The 15,457-nt window shown below is 44.1% G+C and overlaps 1 protein-coding gene across 6 annotated transcripts in view; it reads left to right on the top strand.

Moving 5' to 3' along the window:
• Positions 1-14,627, top strand: part of fgf13a (fibroblast growth factor 13a) — a 210,481-nt gene extending 195,854 nt beyond the window's left edge. For all 6 annotated transcript variants that reach the window (XM_021583849.2, XM_021583850.2, XM_021583853.2 and 3 more), the window contains 2 exons: positions 10,070-10,268; positions 12,726-14,627. In XM_021583849.2, coding sequence (XP_021439524.1) covers positions 10,070-10,268; positions 12,726-12,862 — 336 coding nt within the window. In that variant the 3' untranslated portion in view covers positions 12,863-14,627. The remainder of the gene's footprint in view (positions 1-10,069; positions 10,269-12,725) is intronic.
• Positions 14,628-15,457: the final 830 nt, after the last annotated feature.

Genomic DNA, 15,457 nt, shown 5'->3' with positions numbered 1-15,457 from the left:
CTCAGCCCCTTGATGTGTGTGAAGGCTTCCAGCTGTGCAGCATTTCAACAGGGGGAGTCATCAGCTCACTGCTGTCCCTCTCTGCATTGTCCTGTGCTCCAAGTAAAGCCATGTATTCTAATGGGATAATTTTAAGTCTGTGTACCCAAACCACCAGTCATAGACAGCCAGGCTTGGGGAGGAGAGGAGGAGGAGGAGAGGAGGGCATATCATTTCCATGCAGATAGCTTTTTCTCTCCTCTCTCGTTTTTTTCTTTCTATCTAAAATAATGTTCCCCCGCACCAATTTGCCGAGATGTGTTTTGCTCCGTCTAGCTCTGGATAGTCGTGATTAAAATGGTGTTGGCCTTTTTTCACCGCACCGTGGGTTTTACTGAACACTAGCCATTACTATTGACTGAGGGAGAAACTGATGCAGCCACTGGAGTCATGTGGATCCAGCCTCCTCTGTCAAAGAGACTCTAATAGAATAGGACTAGGGTTTCCCTCCATCTTGGCTCCTCCTTGTGTCAGATTCTTCTGTCTTCCTTAGAATAGAACAGGGGTTTCTGGAAATCCCTTCCATCTTGGCTCTAAAAGTGTCTCTGTCCTCCATAGACCCAATCTAGTTCAATAAGGCGAGGCTGGCAATCGCTTCCATTTGGCTCTCAATGTGTCTGTGTCTATCTGCATGCGCCTGTCATCCATAGCCATTCACTCCACTCCAGGGTGACTGCAGCGAGCCAAATCCACATAAGCTCATTAATGGAGGTAGAACAGGACTCCTGGATCAAAAGCTGAGCAGCCCATCGTTTTCCCACCAAGCTGTTAGAGCACGGCACAGGAATGAATACTGCCTCGCCTCTCCATGCTCAAAACGCTGTTTGCTCGCCATGGTAATCACAGAGAGAGGGAGATGTGGGAGGAAGGGCAGGAGAGCGGGAAGAGAGATTGGGGGAGTGAGTAATGGAGAATGGGGGGACTCGAGAGAAAGGGTTGAAGAGCAATGAGGGAGAGAGGAAAACATACAGAAAAATAGAGAACAAGAGCAGATGTATTGCGCTAACTTACTACCTTTAAACTAACTGCTCTCTGCCTCCACACGGCTAGACAAATGCCTGGGCTTGGCGGTCAGAGAGAGGCAGGTTGATGCATGGCCAAAGCACAGGGAAATAAAGCGCACAGCATTAGGAGAAAGATCACCATTAATGGCTCTTTAGGCTGTTGACACTTGTTTTCAGGATGTTGTTGTCCCAGGTTTTAAATGTGTTGCATTTAAACATTCAACCCAGTTTAGTATTTTGGGAAAATAACAGTCCATTTCAGCATCCTCTTCGTTTGCCGCCTCCCCTGCACTGTTTTTGTTGATTTCATTAATGCAATTATAATGAATTACCTTTCACCAGATAGAACTCAAACGAGTTTAATCCGATCCCTCTCTCCTAAAGCAGATTTGCATTTCAGTACGAGGGTTTAATTGGTTTTATCTGACCTTCAAACCAAAGCATTAGCCATGGTCGCGCGCTAACGGAACAGTTATATAAGTGGAAAACCCCATCTCTGAATCTTTTTAAACTGTGAAGAGCATTTTCTGTGAGAATGGTTGAGAACTGTACTCCTTACAGAGGGAAGGAGTCTCAGTTACCCTGCTTCTCAGAAGTCAGAACAGTCAAAGACTTCTTCATCTGTCATTTGGTTCAGACACAGACATAGAGAGACAGTACACCCTGGGGGCTAGCTCGGGCTCTGTCTGTCATCAAAGGCAGAACTGACTGCAGCAGACACGACCCCTCCCCTAACGGTCCTTCATTTCCTTGGCGTTTGTTAGAGTAGACTGTTGATGACCAACAACATATATTTAGCAGCCTGCATGCATATACATATACAACTAGGACACTTTTAAAAAAAGCACCAGCAAGGGGGGTCATTTTGACGCCAAAGGGTCAAAAACGTCACGATTTCCAAAACTATTTTTTTTATCCTTCTGAAATTTTAGGACTTTGTCAAGCAACTAGATACCGACATACACTGAGTATGCCAAACCATAGGAACACCTTCCTAATATTGCGTTGCAAATGACAGTATAGCCACAAACCTAGATGACTGAGTTAGCCGTTTGGATAAGGGGATTGTAAATGTAAATTACAATTGTTTTAGATTGATTTTACCTTATGATCGCTGGAGACAAATGTGAAACCGGTAATATGACAGTAAACTGCAGCACATCACCTTTTCTACTGTGAAGTTTAGGAAATGCTGGCCTTATCAATCAAATGTATTTATTATGCCCTTTTTACATCGGCCGATATCACAAAGTGTTATACAGAAACCCAGCCTAAAACCCCAAACAGCAAGCAATGCAGAAGCACGGTGGCTAGGAAAAACTCCCTAGAAAGGCAGGAACCTAGGAAGAAACCTAGAGAGGAACCAGGCTCTGAAGGGAAGCGAGTCCTCTTTTGGCTGTGCCTGGTGGAGATTATAACAGTACATGGCCAAGATGTTCAAACGTTCATAGATGACCAGCAGGGTTAAATAATAATAATCACAGTGGTTGTAGAGGGTGTAACAGGTCAGCACCTCAGGAGTTGTCTTTTACCTTTATTTAACTAGGCAAGTCAGTTAAGAGGCCTGGTACACTGCCTTTTCAGAGGCAGAACGACAGTGTACCTTGTCAGCTCGGGGGTTTGAACTTGCAACCTTCCGGTTACTAGTCCAACGCTCTAACCACAAGGCTACCCTGCCGCCTCAGTTGGAGAGAGTCGAAAACAGCAGGTCCGGGACAATGAACAGGTCAGGGTTCCTAAGCCGCAGGCAGAACAGTTGAAACTGGAGCAGCAGCACGACCAGGAGAACTGGGGACAGCAAGAAGTCATCAGGCCAGGTAGTCCTGAGGCAAGGTCCTAGTGCTCAGGTCGTTAGAGAGAAGAGAGAAAGAGAGAGACAGAGAGAGAGAATTAGAGGGAGCATACTTAAATTCACACAGGACACCGGGTAAGACAGGAGAAATGCTCCAGAGGGGTCAGGAGACACTGTGGCCCCGTCCGACCAGGCAGGATATAACCCCACCCACTTTGCCAAAGTCCAGCCCCCACACCACTAGATGGATATCTTCAACCACCAACCTACTACCCTGAGACAAGGCCGAGTATAGCCCACCAAGATCTCATCCACGACACGAACACGAGGGGGGTGAAACCTGCAGGGGTGTAATTTGGAGACTCAAGCTTCTGTAGACATGCGCAAATCACAGTATAGCGCCAAACCTACCGAGTTGATTTATGATTTCTATAAAGTTGAAATGATTTGCCCAGCCTTCACTGTATAGCCACCGTTAGTAATACCCGCATGCATTCAGAACTGTCACTTTAGCGTTAGTTTCCTTACATTTTGTGTCATTCCATTACATCGTTAGTTTAACTTCCTTACCTCAGTCACATTCGTGTGGTTGTTCTGGAGGATCGCTAGCAATAGTGCATCATATTAGGCCAAAGTTTTGCAAGTTGTGCAGTCATTTGTGGCAGGTAGCCTTTTTGTATCATTATGGAACTCAGGCCATATGCACAGCTGCAGTTTAAACCTGGAGCACGGTTCAAAACGACTGGTCCGTTGTCATCACAGTTCCATGATTAGTGAGGATTATTAGGACAGATTTATAGGAATACTGTTCAACCCCTATTGTAAACTACTCTCACCTTCCAATTTTTCTAGTTTTTTAAAATTATTATTCATGAGTACTTTGATAACCCTAAATAGTATTTTTAAATCTACCAAATTGTTGCAAAGCTTTTTTACAAATACTAACATGGCTTTCTTTAATTGATCCCTAGTATTCTGAACCGTTCTTTAATTGATCCCTAGTATTCTGAACCGTTCTTTAATTGATCCCTAGTATTCTGAACCGTTCTTTTATTGTCTGTCGAGAAAATTCCCATTCAAATGAAAAGATACACCAACTCTAAAGGGATGGCTTTAGATACCTTTACTGAAATCCTACGAGAAAATCTGTCAGCCAGCAAGTGGGAGGGTTTTCAGTGGTTGAATTACATTTATTCATGCGCAAATCAGCTGGGCTTGACAATCTAGACCCTCTATTTCTGAAACTATCCGCCGCCATTGTCGCAACCCCTATTACCAGCCTGTTCAACCTCTCTTTCATATCGTCTGAGATCCCCAAGGATTGGAAAGCTGCCGCAGTCATCCCCCTCTTCAAAGGGGGAGACACCCTGGACCCAAACTGTTACAGACCTATATCCATCCTGCCCTGCCTATCTAAGGTCTTCGAAAGCCAAGTCAACAAACAGGTCACTGACCATCTTGAATCCCACCGTACCTTCTCCGCTGTGCAATCTGGTTTCCGAGCCGGTCGCGGGTGCACCTCAGCCACGCTCAAGGTACTAAACGATATCATAACCGCCATCGATAAAAGACAGTACTGTGCAGCCGTCTTCATCGACCTGGCCAAGGCTTTCGACTGTCAATCACCATATTCTTATCGGCAGACTCAGTAGCCTCGGTTTTTCTAATGACTGCCTTGCCTGGTTCACCAACTACTTTGCAGACAGAGTTAAGTGTGTCAAATTGGAGGGCATGTTGTCCGGTCCTCTGGCAGTCTCTATGGGGGTGCCACAGGGTTCAATTCTTCGGCCGACTCTTTTCTCTGTATATATCAATGATGTTGCTCTTGCTGCGGGTGATTCCCTGATCCACCTCTACACAGACGACACCATTCTGTATACTTCCGGCCCTTCCTTGGACACTGTGCTATGTAACCTCCAAACGAGCTTCAACGCCATACAACACTCCTTCCGTGGCCTCCAACTGCTCTTAAACGCTAGTAAAACCAAATGCATGCTTTTCAACCGTTCGCTGCCTGCACCCGCACGCCCGACTAGCATCACCACCCTGGATGGTTCCAACCTAGAATATGTGGACATCTATAAGTACCTAGGTGTCTGGCTAGACTGTAAACTCTCCTTCCAGACTCATATCAAACATCTCCAATCTAAAATCAAATACCCTAGTAAAACTGACTATCCTACCGATCCTCGACTTCGGCGATGTCATCTACAAAATAGCTTCCAATACTCTACTCAGCAAACTGGATGCATTTTATCACAGTGCCATCCGTTTTGTTACTAAAGCACCTTATACCACCCACCACTGCGACCTGTATGCTCTAGTCGGCTGGCCCTCGCTACATATTCGTCGCCAGACCCACTGGCTCCAGGTCATCTACAAGTCCATGTTAGGTAAAGCTCCGCCTTATCTCAGTTCACTGGTCACGATGGCAACATCCACCGGTAGCACGCGCTCCAGCAGGTGTATCTCACTGATCATCCCTAATCCCTCATCCCTCATCACCTCATTTGGCCGCCTTTCGATCCAGTTCTCTGCTGCCTGTGACTGGAACGAATTGCAAAAATCGCTGAAGTTGGAGACTTATCTCCCTCACCAACTTCAAACATCTGCTATCGCTGCAGCTGTACATAGTCTATCGGTAAATAGCCCACCCAATTTACCTACCTCATCCCCATACTGTTTATATTTATTTACTTTTCTGCTCTTTTGCACACCAGTATCTCTACCTGTACATGACCATCTGATCATTTATCACTCCAGTGTTAATCTGCTAAATTGTAATTATTCGCCTACCTCCTCATGCCTTTTGCACACAATGTATATAGCCTTTTTTTCTGTGTTATTGACTTGTTAATTGTTTACTCCATGTGCAACTCTGTGTTGTCTGTTCACACTGCTATGCTTTATCTTGGCCAGGTCGCAGTTGAAAATGAGAACTTGTTCTCAACTAGCCTACCTGATTAAATAAAGGTGAAATAAAAATGTATTATTTTATTAATTTTGTCAATTTTGGGGGGAAGCCTGGCTGAATACCAACTACTGAGAAGTACGTAGGAAAGTGTACATTTCCTAAGTATGAATAGGGCCCTTCCAGTGTTCTCCTTCGGTGTCATGGTAGCTTAGCGGTGTGCCAGGGTTGAGCTGACAGGAAGTCTCCATGGAGGTGCCATGTCACCGGCGCTGTCTGACAACAGCAGTGTTCCTGTCACCACGGTCTGGGCCAGGACTGGCTCTGGGAGTGACAGGGACAAGGGAGGATGAGAGATGAGCTGAGAATATTTATCTACACTGAAGGTGTATTCACACTTGGTCCATTTCAGACAATTTGTGAACTCAGGGTGGTTCCCTTCATTTTTGGGGGTGGAGTGTGAACACTCCAAAGGAGCTCAGAACCCTCAAAAGAGCCCTGGAAGCGAACCGAACTGAGACCATTTTGAGAGGTAGTCTCAAAAGGGCAATGTGAACACAAAGCTCTCCACGTTCGCGTGTCATTATTCCCACACCACACAGTAGACTACTGCAACACCATTTCCCCTGCCATAACCCCTCACATTGGTGAGAGAAGATGATGTGCAGGTTCGTGGGAAAAGAACGTGTGCTGTTTATGGATATTGATTAGAGATTTTCAAGGATGCACAGAAATGCAAATATACAGTTTTGTACTGACATGATGTTCAGATTATTTGTTTGCAATATGTTGATCTATAAGCTAAGATAGCTTCATAAGCTGTTTATTGATTGTGGGGTTTGAATGGTGTGAGAAGACAACATATTTGGTGAGAATCACAACATAGGGTACAAAATCAAGGTCATTGCTATCCGGGACGGGATCCTTGTGATGTCCCAACTCTGACATTACACATTGAAGTTGACATTTAAAATGGTAAAGGTAAGGGTTAAGTTTAGGTTAGGGTAAGGGTAGGGGTTAAGGTTAGGAGTCAGGGTAGGGACGTCCCAAGAATTTCAGATAACACTAACCACAAAATCAATGCTAGCACAACGCTACATCAATGCTGAATGTTGGAAAAAGATATTGGTTCCTTTCTAAACATAGCAATGTGAACGCAAAGAGGACTCCAGCCACAAAATAGGTGAAGTGAACTGGCAAAAGAGTTGAGTCCTCATTCAAAGTTAGGTGAATACAACGAGAACGGAGTTGTTCTGTAACTGTAGGTGGACTATACATGTGTAGAGACTCCAGCCCAGAGTGGATGTATGACTACACAAACACACAGAGTTGTTCTTCAACTGTTGGTGGACTATACATGTGTAGAGACTCCAGCCCAGAGTGGATGTATGACTACACAAACACACAGAGTTGTTCTTCAACTGTTGGTGGACTATACATGTGTAGAGACTCCAGCCCAGAGTGGATGTATGACTACACAAACACACAGAGTTGTTCTTCAACTGTTGGTGGACTATACATGTGTAGAGACTCCAGCCCAGAGTGGATGTATGACTACACAAACACGCAAATGTGCATTTCATCTAGTGTTGCACTCCCTCCTGCTTCTTTTTGAGGAATAATGATGTTGAATGGGAACTCTCCAGAGAGTAGTATTGTGTTGGGAAAGCCTGATGGCTTTCTTGATGACTGGGTGACTGATAGTCAGTGGTGTAAAATACTTTAAAGTACCACTTAAGTCATTTTTTTTTAGCATCTGTACTTTACTATGTATATTTGACAACTTTTACTTCACTACATTCCTAAAGAAAATAATGCACTTTTTTACCTGCTAAGCATTCAAAATGTAACAAGTTATTTCGGGTGTCAGGGAAAAGCATAATTTTCCTGACACCCAAAACGACTCGTTACATTTTGAATGCTTAGCAGGACAATTGTCTAATTCACACATTTATCAAGAGAACCCCCTGGTCATCCTTGTTGCCTCTGATCTGGCAGACTCACTAAACACAAATGCTTCGTTTGTAACTGATATCGGACTATTGAAGTGTTCCCCTGGCTATCCGTAAATAAATTAAACAAGAAAATCGTGCCATCTGGGTTGCTTAATATACGGGAATTTGAAATGATTTATACTTTTGATACTAAATATACTAAGTATATTTAAAAACCAATACTCTTAAGACTACTCAAGTAGTATTTTACTGGGTGACTTTCACTTGAGTCATTTTCTTTTAAGGTTTCTTTAATTTTACTCCACCGGTGATAGTTTGTCATGATCACAACATACTGTATATGTGGTCCAGGACCCATCATCCATTTTATGACCGACATCCACTGTGGTACAACTGAGCAATACTAGCTTGTCCCAGTCTGAAAAACATGTCAATTCTCTCCTCTCTAAAGCGTTTGCCAAGTTGCTATAGGACTGCCATTATAGTTTAACCCTGTGTAGTAAAATCTTTTTTCCACGTTTTCCTTTCTCCCTGGTGATTACGTGATTGATCAATGTCATTGATTTACCAGAGTCCACATGCCTGTTGTGCGAGGCGAGAGAGAAATTAGAGGCTCTATTCAATCTGTGAAGATTAGATTCCGCGATAGAAAAGCAAAGGTTATTTCCCATTGAGCCGACATATGCAGCATTTACCGTGAAGGCAGTCTCCGCTAAAACGGGAACATGGCCTTTAATAAATTTCAATCACGCTGCAAAGCTGAACTTCAGTGATGCGGATTTAGTAGAGCCTTAAGGGTAGCCGATCCTACAACACCCAAGATTTGCCGAACACAGGTAACTTTTTTTTTTGTATCCTTTTTTCGTGACTTCTAATTGGTAGTTACAGTCTTGTCCCATCGCGGCAACTCCCCCACGGACTTGGGCGAGGCGAAGGTCGAGAGCCACGCGTCCTCTGAAACACATAATGACGCCTCAAGCCCTGCCTTAGACCGCTGATCCACTCAGGAGGCAAAACATACAGGTTCTTAAAGTGACAAAATAAAGTCAACCGGTTGCAAGTTATTTTCTCCTTCACCGTTAATCAAAACCTCAAGACTTCGCTATTAAGCCTAGCCAAGGAGCACACAGGAGAGACCAACATCAAATATACTAACAAAAACAGGTTCTGGTGCCGGGTCAAGGGAAGCACTACCTAAACATTAATTCAACTTCAAATGAAGAAAAATCAAATGTATTCTCTCAACTTAGTCAGCCAGTTACACACTAACAGCCGGCCTCATGGAAACGTCTCTCTTACCTGCACCTTCCCCCTCAAACAACAAAGAGATCTTAATTAAAGAAACAGTCAGCCAATGAAATGACAGGATCAATCAATCAATTAGGCAGAAGCGCGCATGATAAGCAATGTCGGCTCAAGAAGAGTGAGAAACCAGCATAACTTCCAACCAAGTCTCAGATTTAAATACTTCAGGTTTAGTTTATTGGTGTTTCTGCCACTGTAGACTGAATGCATAGATGGTTCCGAGGCAGAAAGCAGTTGCAAGGTAATTAGGAGCCGACAGAGAAAGCAGGAAGAACAGTGCTTTAGTACGGTAGTATAACAGCGGTTGTCTCAACAGATAATTCCATCTCCCTATATTATAGAAAACTACAATAGAGGCGAGTTTGCAAAACGGAGTGCATTACACACAGGCAAGTGTGCTTGTGAGGACGCACACACACACACACAGACACACACACACACACACACACACACACACACACACACACACACACACACACACAGTTCATGCCCTGTTTACTGGAAAGCGGTTGAACCTGTTGATTCCCACTGCTGGGAGAGGGCAATAGTTTGGTGAAGGATTGACTAATACATAGTAATCATGTCGTCTATTACAAAGCCTCTGCAGAGGGAACATCCTCCAACAAATGTAATTATTAATTGTCCCATACATTATTAAAACTGCAGAGTAAAATTATAATTAACGTTTAATCTTATGTTTAATTAATGGTAATTTGTATCTATGGCTTAAAGCTATTAATTAGTTGCAATGATGAACATAGAAGCTTTTGAAAATACAGTGGTAATTTGGTAAGCATTGAGAGCTGTATGTCTTGAGTCAGATGCTGTATAAGGATCGTTCAACTCTTGAGTGTGTGTACTCTCTGAGCAAGGGTGTGTGTTTGAGTCTTGCCTTCAACTCCTGTTCTTAAGTAATGATGCTTCATATCTCAGTGCCTCTCATTTACTAAAAATCAAGATATGAGAAGGACTCTTCAAACCTCCTTCATCAGTGTCCCGCCCGTCTCCAAGGCTCATCATGTCTTCTCTCTCTCCCTCCCTCTCTCTCTCTCTCTCTCCTCAGGAACACTTCACCCCGGAGTGTAAGTTCAAAGAGTCGGTGTTTGAGAACTACTACGTGACCTACTCCTCCATGATCTACAGACAGCAGCAGTCTGGTAGGGGCTGGTACCTTGGTCTGAATAAAGAGGGGGAGATAATGAAGGGAAACCATGTGAAGAAGAACAAGCCAGCAGGCCACTTCCTTCCCAAGCCTTTGAAAGGTGAGTCTGTCCATCTTTTTAACTATTTGGTGCTTATACGGTGCTTGGCTCGATTTTGAAGACAATGGAGAAAAATAGGGAAAGGTTTCTTAGGAAACTTTACTTAAAAAAGTAAGTTTCTTGATTATTCTCCCAAGGCCATTACATTGCAAATGAACGTTTATTGGTGATTCACTATAGCCTGGAGCACTGAGCTTTGGCAGCGGTTATTTGTATGAAGGCTTCTCTTTAATTAAATGTCCCTGTTCCCTTTACCTATTCTGCCTCTCTTCCCCTCCCTCAATGTGGGTAGTATCTCCCTACTGCCTGGAGAAAGGCTGCTCTCAGCTACCCTGCCGCTGGGTGTTCTGCTCGGAGGGTGTTCTGCTCGGAGGCAATGGTGTGTGGGCGGGGCTATTGAGCGCTTCCCAAAAGCGATTCATACTTCACTGGAGCCAGACAGTGGAAAAGGCATTGGCAATGTCCATGGCAAAAAGCTGCAGGAATGATACAGTTCTGCCTGTTTTGAACAGTGACAGCTAGGCTTTTTAACGCTAATGTCTTGGCCAACCAGGCCAGGTGCCTCATGGGAGGAGAGGGAAAGAGGGGGTATGATTGGGTGCTGGATAGATGGATCTGTTCATGTTAAAAAGGCCAAACCTCTTTCATCTAGATAAACACACAGGCTTACCTGAACGAGAAAAAAGAGCGCGAGAAAGCATCAGTACTCCACTTCCACAAGATGAAAGGATGAGCTTTCAGATGAAAATTCCTCCTCAAAGTAAAAGAACCACTAGCGACCCAAATTACTCAACCGACGAGAAATGAGCACCCGAGCGGCTAGCAATTTCTGTAAAAAATCTGATCAGACGATCAGTCATTCGGTCATTTGGATCTGTCAGTTCCAAGCTCCTTTTATGGTTACAATTTACAGACTAAAGAGACTGTATCACAAATACATTGTTATCCCGTTCATGTACGTTCTGAAAATCATGGTTAAAAAAGTCAAATAAGTTGGAGTGCCTAAATGAGGGCAGGAGGGCATTGGAGAGTGATGCACTGGGCATTGAATCCCTTTCAACCCCTTTTTCACAAGGGCAGAAAGGCACAGCAAACAGGCAGCTGTAATGACGATGATGCTTTCTCTCCCAGGTTGGCTGGTCTGCTCTCATCCACCGACCAATTGACCAGTAGCTCATTAAAAATCCACATCTCTGCTCACTGAGATCACTGAAGAATCACTGAGAATGACAATGAATAGGAGTTGTTGTGCATGGTTGTTTTAAAAGATCGTTTTATGTCAAGAAACCGAAAATGGCTAAATAATGTAATCATAATAAAGGAAATAGGGGAGCTCGCTTTCATCCCCAGAAAATGTTAAACATACAATACATTGCTTTCATTCCGAAACTACAAATCAGGCCAAAAAGGCGCATTTCTCTCAGAACCCAAATGCCAGATCTAGTTCTTCAATAGGGGATGCTGAGAGAGAATAAAGAGTGAGAGATAATAAAGAGAGGGAGAGAGAATAAAGAGGGGGAGAGAGAAAGAAAAAAGCATTTGTTCCAGCAGCCCATAAAGATCCAGAGGCAGCAGCAATACCAGCCGACCAATTAAGGAGCCGTCTCTGCATTTCAACCATCTCCACCAGCCGCTCCTCGCTCCCCCTCTCCTCTTCGCTCTGGTTCCAGTCCACGAATCTCAGCCCACGGCCTTTAATTTTACCCATCTGTGTGTGTGTGTGTGTTAAGGTGCTAGGTCAAAGAGGGAGAGATACAGTAGAGAGAGAGATGGAGGGATAATTGGAGGAAAGTAAAAGCGTATATGAACTAAGGAAGGATGACCTAGAGGTCAGGGTCCATCTCACCGCTGGGCCGGTCATCCTTCCTGATTATAGTTCCTTAATGCCGTGGATAATAAGCCCAGCATCGATTTCACACAGCTTCCCGCTTAAGTCCACTATTGATTGACTTGTTGCTTTGTGTGTAGCCTGCTGTTAAAACCAAAAAAGCAAGGCAATGTCAAGCCCCAGGAGGGCCGTGCATTAAAACACTGGCTGTTTTCGGAGTGGCTCCTAAAGACTAGAGATCAGAACCTCTAAGGTGACTGGTGTTTCTTCTGAAATGTTTCCGCGATGCAGACAACACTGCTTTAACTTTTACAAGCTCCTGAATAACTCATGTAAGGCAGTGTCTATAAGTACTTTCTGCCCTCTAAAAATAACTTGTCCTAATATTTCTTTGGTGCTTATGGCAGGGGTGTACATTCTGTTATGAGCGTCAGTGACAGGATCAGAGGGAGTTGAGCAATAGAAGAGAATAGAATACAACTTGGTCCGACCAAAGAGGAGAACGTGAATCTCCAGATGGACTATACAATTATATTCCAGTGTATTCTTTTGTATTCTATTCTACTGCTCACCTCCATCTATACTAGCAGCCATGTGTCTTACCATTCTCCTGTCTGTCTGTCCCACAGTGGCCATGTACAGGGAACCCTCCCTCCATGACCTGACAGAGTTCTCGCGCTCCGGCAGCGGCACGCCCACCAAGTCCCGGAGCGCCTCGGCCGTGCTCAACGGAGGCAAGACGGTGAGCCAGAACGAATCCACGTAGCCGGGTGGTGGCGTGGCAGGCCGGGGCGGACGTTAGAAGAAGACACCTTACCTTCAGAAGAGTGTGACTTCCAAGCAGACTTCTCTCTCCAAAACCATTGGCGGTTCAGGACAACTTTACGACTACTAAACACCACCACCAATCAATCACCACACTCAATTAGGTTCCATTCAAACTAGCTTTCTTTATCTCTCAACAGCCAACCAAATTACACCATGGACTTTGTTTGCAAAACGCTAGGCTATTTTGAAACGCCATTTGAGAACACCATTTTCCGTTGGCGACTCTCTGGTGGTAATGACTGTGTACCAGTTAGCTAATCTTTTAACGTTTCTTACTTCCTGCAGATAACGACTTCTTTTACTTATAGGTCCTGATCATATAGACACCTACCCGGTCATATCCTACCCGGTCATATCCTACCCGGCAGGCAGGTAGGTAGAGAGGCAGGCAGGCGGTCAGGGCAACCGGTGAGGGGCTGCAGTGGGTAGAGAAGTGCCCTGTTTCTGTGTGTCATCCATGATGCTTCTGTGAATACGAAGCCGTTCCCCATGACGGAGGGCAGCCCTAGCGAAGCTGCAACCGCAGCCAGATATAACAGTAGCTCTCCTGCACACGCTCAGAAGAGATTTGAGCTCTCTAGCATAAAACATAAATAAAGGGAAAAGCGTGTGGCACTCTGAGCGACGACACCATAGCTTGCAACTTTGCTTGCTAATTTTCCAAATTAGCGGAGAGCTTTTTATTTTTGATTGTTTTGTTCCCTCTTGTTCTCTCGCCCTCCTCACTATTTGTGTTTTTGTAGCCGTCTCCACAGTTAAAGGGGTTCCAGCACACCAAAGACAGAGCTGAAAGACTGTCCCTTTAAGCAGTCGAGCCAAGCCAGTATACAGGCGCAGCTGGAGGTGTTGAGTTATTTTTAAAATTGTACATTTTTGATGAGAGAAAGAAAGAAAAGTGAACAAAGAGAATGAGGAAGAAAAGAAGTAGGAATGCTTGTCAATGTTCTAGAAAGTGTTTTTTGCTGAAGGGAAAGAGGCTATATATTGTTGGTGAGCTCTAGGGTTGAGTTGAGGTATGAATCGACTGTATAATGTCCTTTTGTTTCTGTTGTGTTACATTGTATTCTGTCTTCAGTCCCCATGTTCTGTTCTCCAGTCCAGTGCTTGTGTCATGCCTTGCCCCCTCCCCTTTTGTTGGCTCTTATTGGCTGATTCAGTTCACCATATAAGGATATGGTGATGGCCCCCACCCAGGACTTGTTTCGTGTTTGAGTAACTTATCGTAGTGACAATTTTCTAAATAAATTTAAAAAATAGTGTGGAATTTTAGGTGGCTTAAACATTTTATAGGATATGTCATGTTTGTAAAAGTAAAAAAAACGTCCCTTTCTTGCACAAAAACATGGTTGTGTTCAAAGACGACCCTTTTTGTGGGGTAATTACTCGAAGTTTCCCTTCGGCTACATACCTTGTTCATATGGAACATGCTACTGGGAAGCGTGTTTTTTTTCCTTCTTTCGTTTCCTTCGTTTTTTTAGGTGAACCTCTGTTGCATGGGAGACAGCGGGGAACTCTGGACTACAGAGCTATAGTGCATGATGTAGGCTATGTGTATTAACCCCGTGTTGGATCATGTGTTCCGAACTACCAGGATACAACTGAAAAACAACCAGTTCAGCCTGCTACCTTCCAAGTTGTTTATTATTTGTTGTCTGCACAAAATGCACTGAATAAAATGTTTATATTAAGATATACTTTTAAAACGTGTCTTCCCCTTTCTTTTCGCACTGACGTACTCCACACACTTCTCTCTATTCTGTTCACAGCAGAGCCAATGCATCATTTCCACTAAACATTTTTGTAAAGATGAAGTGCATCCCACATTGTACAAAGTATCATACCAGTACATTGAATGTGATACTGTACCAGTGAATAAGAAGATGAAAAATCGGCACAGTTCAATGTAGATCAATGATGCAGACAGGCGTTGTAATGTTGTATGGCTGATATGTAGCTAGGCAGGGCTGGAGTACGGTAACCTAACCCTGCTGGCCCTGAGGAGTTAATGATCTGAGCAGAAGAAAGCCAGGCCATGTCCTCCTCCTATCCTCTTATCCTATTGGCCTCTGGACACAGATGAATCACCCGGAGCCACACACACACACACAACCAGGATTGGGCTTTAATTGCCTGCAGAGTCAAGGCTCCAGTACAGGCTTATATAGCACTCGATTCACAAGCCTACAGCCAGGGCCCATTCTATGTAATGAATCAATATCTCCAATGGACATCTGGAGCTGAGGATATTTCCTGGAATAGCCCATGTGATAGAGACACTGATCCAAGGTCAGTTTACAATTTTAGACCCCAATGGGTAAAGGTACACTATGCAGAAATCCATCCGCCATTTCCTGGTTGCTAAAATTCTATTTGTTTGCCTAATTTCAGTTTGTGACAAAACAAGCAAGTATAGTGCATAGCTGTGGGGTTAAATGCTGGGGGTTTTCTTCACAAAAGGAGTGCACTGGGTCTTTAATAGTCCTGTATTAGCTGACTGATATAGCAGTCTGTAGCGCGGCTGTTTGAAGCTTGT

This window comes from Oncorhynchus mykiss, chromosome 31 (genome assembly GCF_013265735.2).
Source record: "Oncorhynchus mykiss isolate Arlee chromosome 31, USDA_OmykA_1.1, whole genome shotgun sequence".
Classification (NCBI taxonomy): Eukaryota; Metazoa; Chordata; class Actinopteri; order Salmoniformes; family Salmonidae; genus Oncorhynchus; species Oncorhynchus mykiss.
The sequence above is the reverse complement of the archived record's forward strand: the minus strand, read 5'-3'. Positions and strand labels throughout refer to the sequence as shown.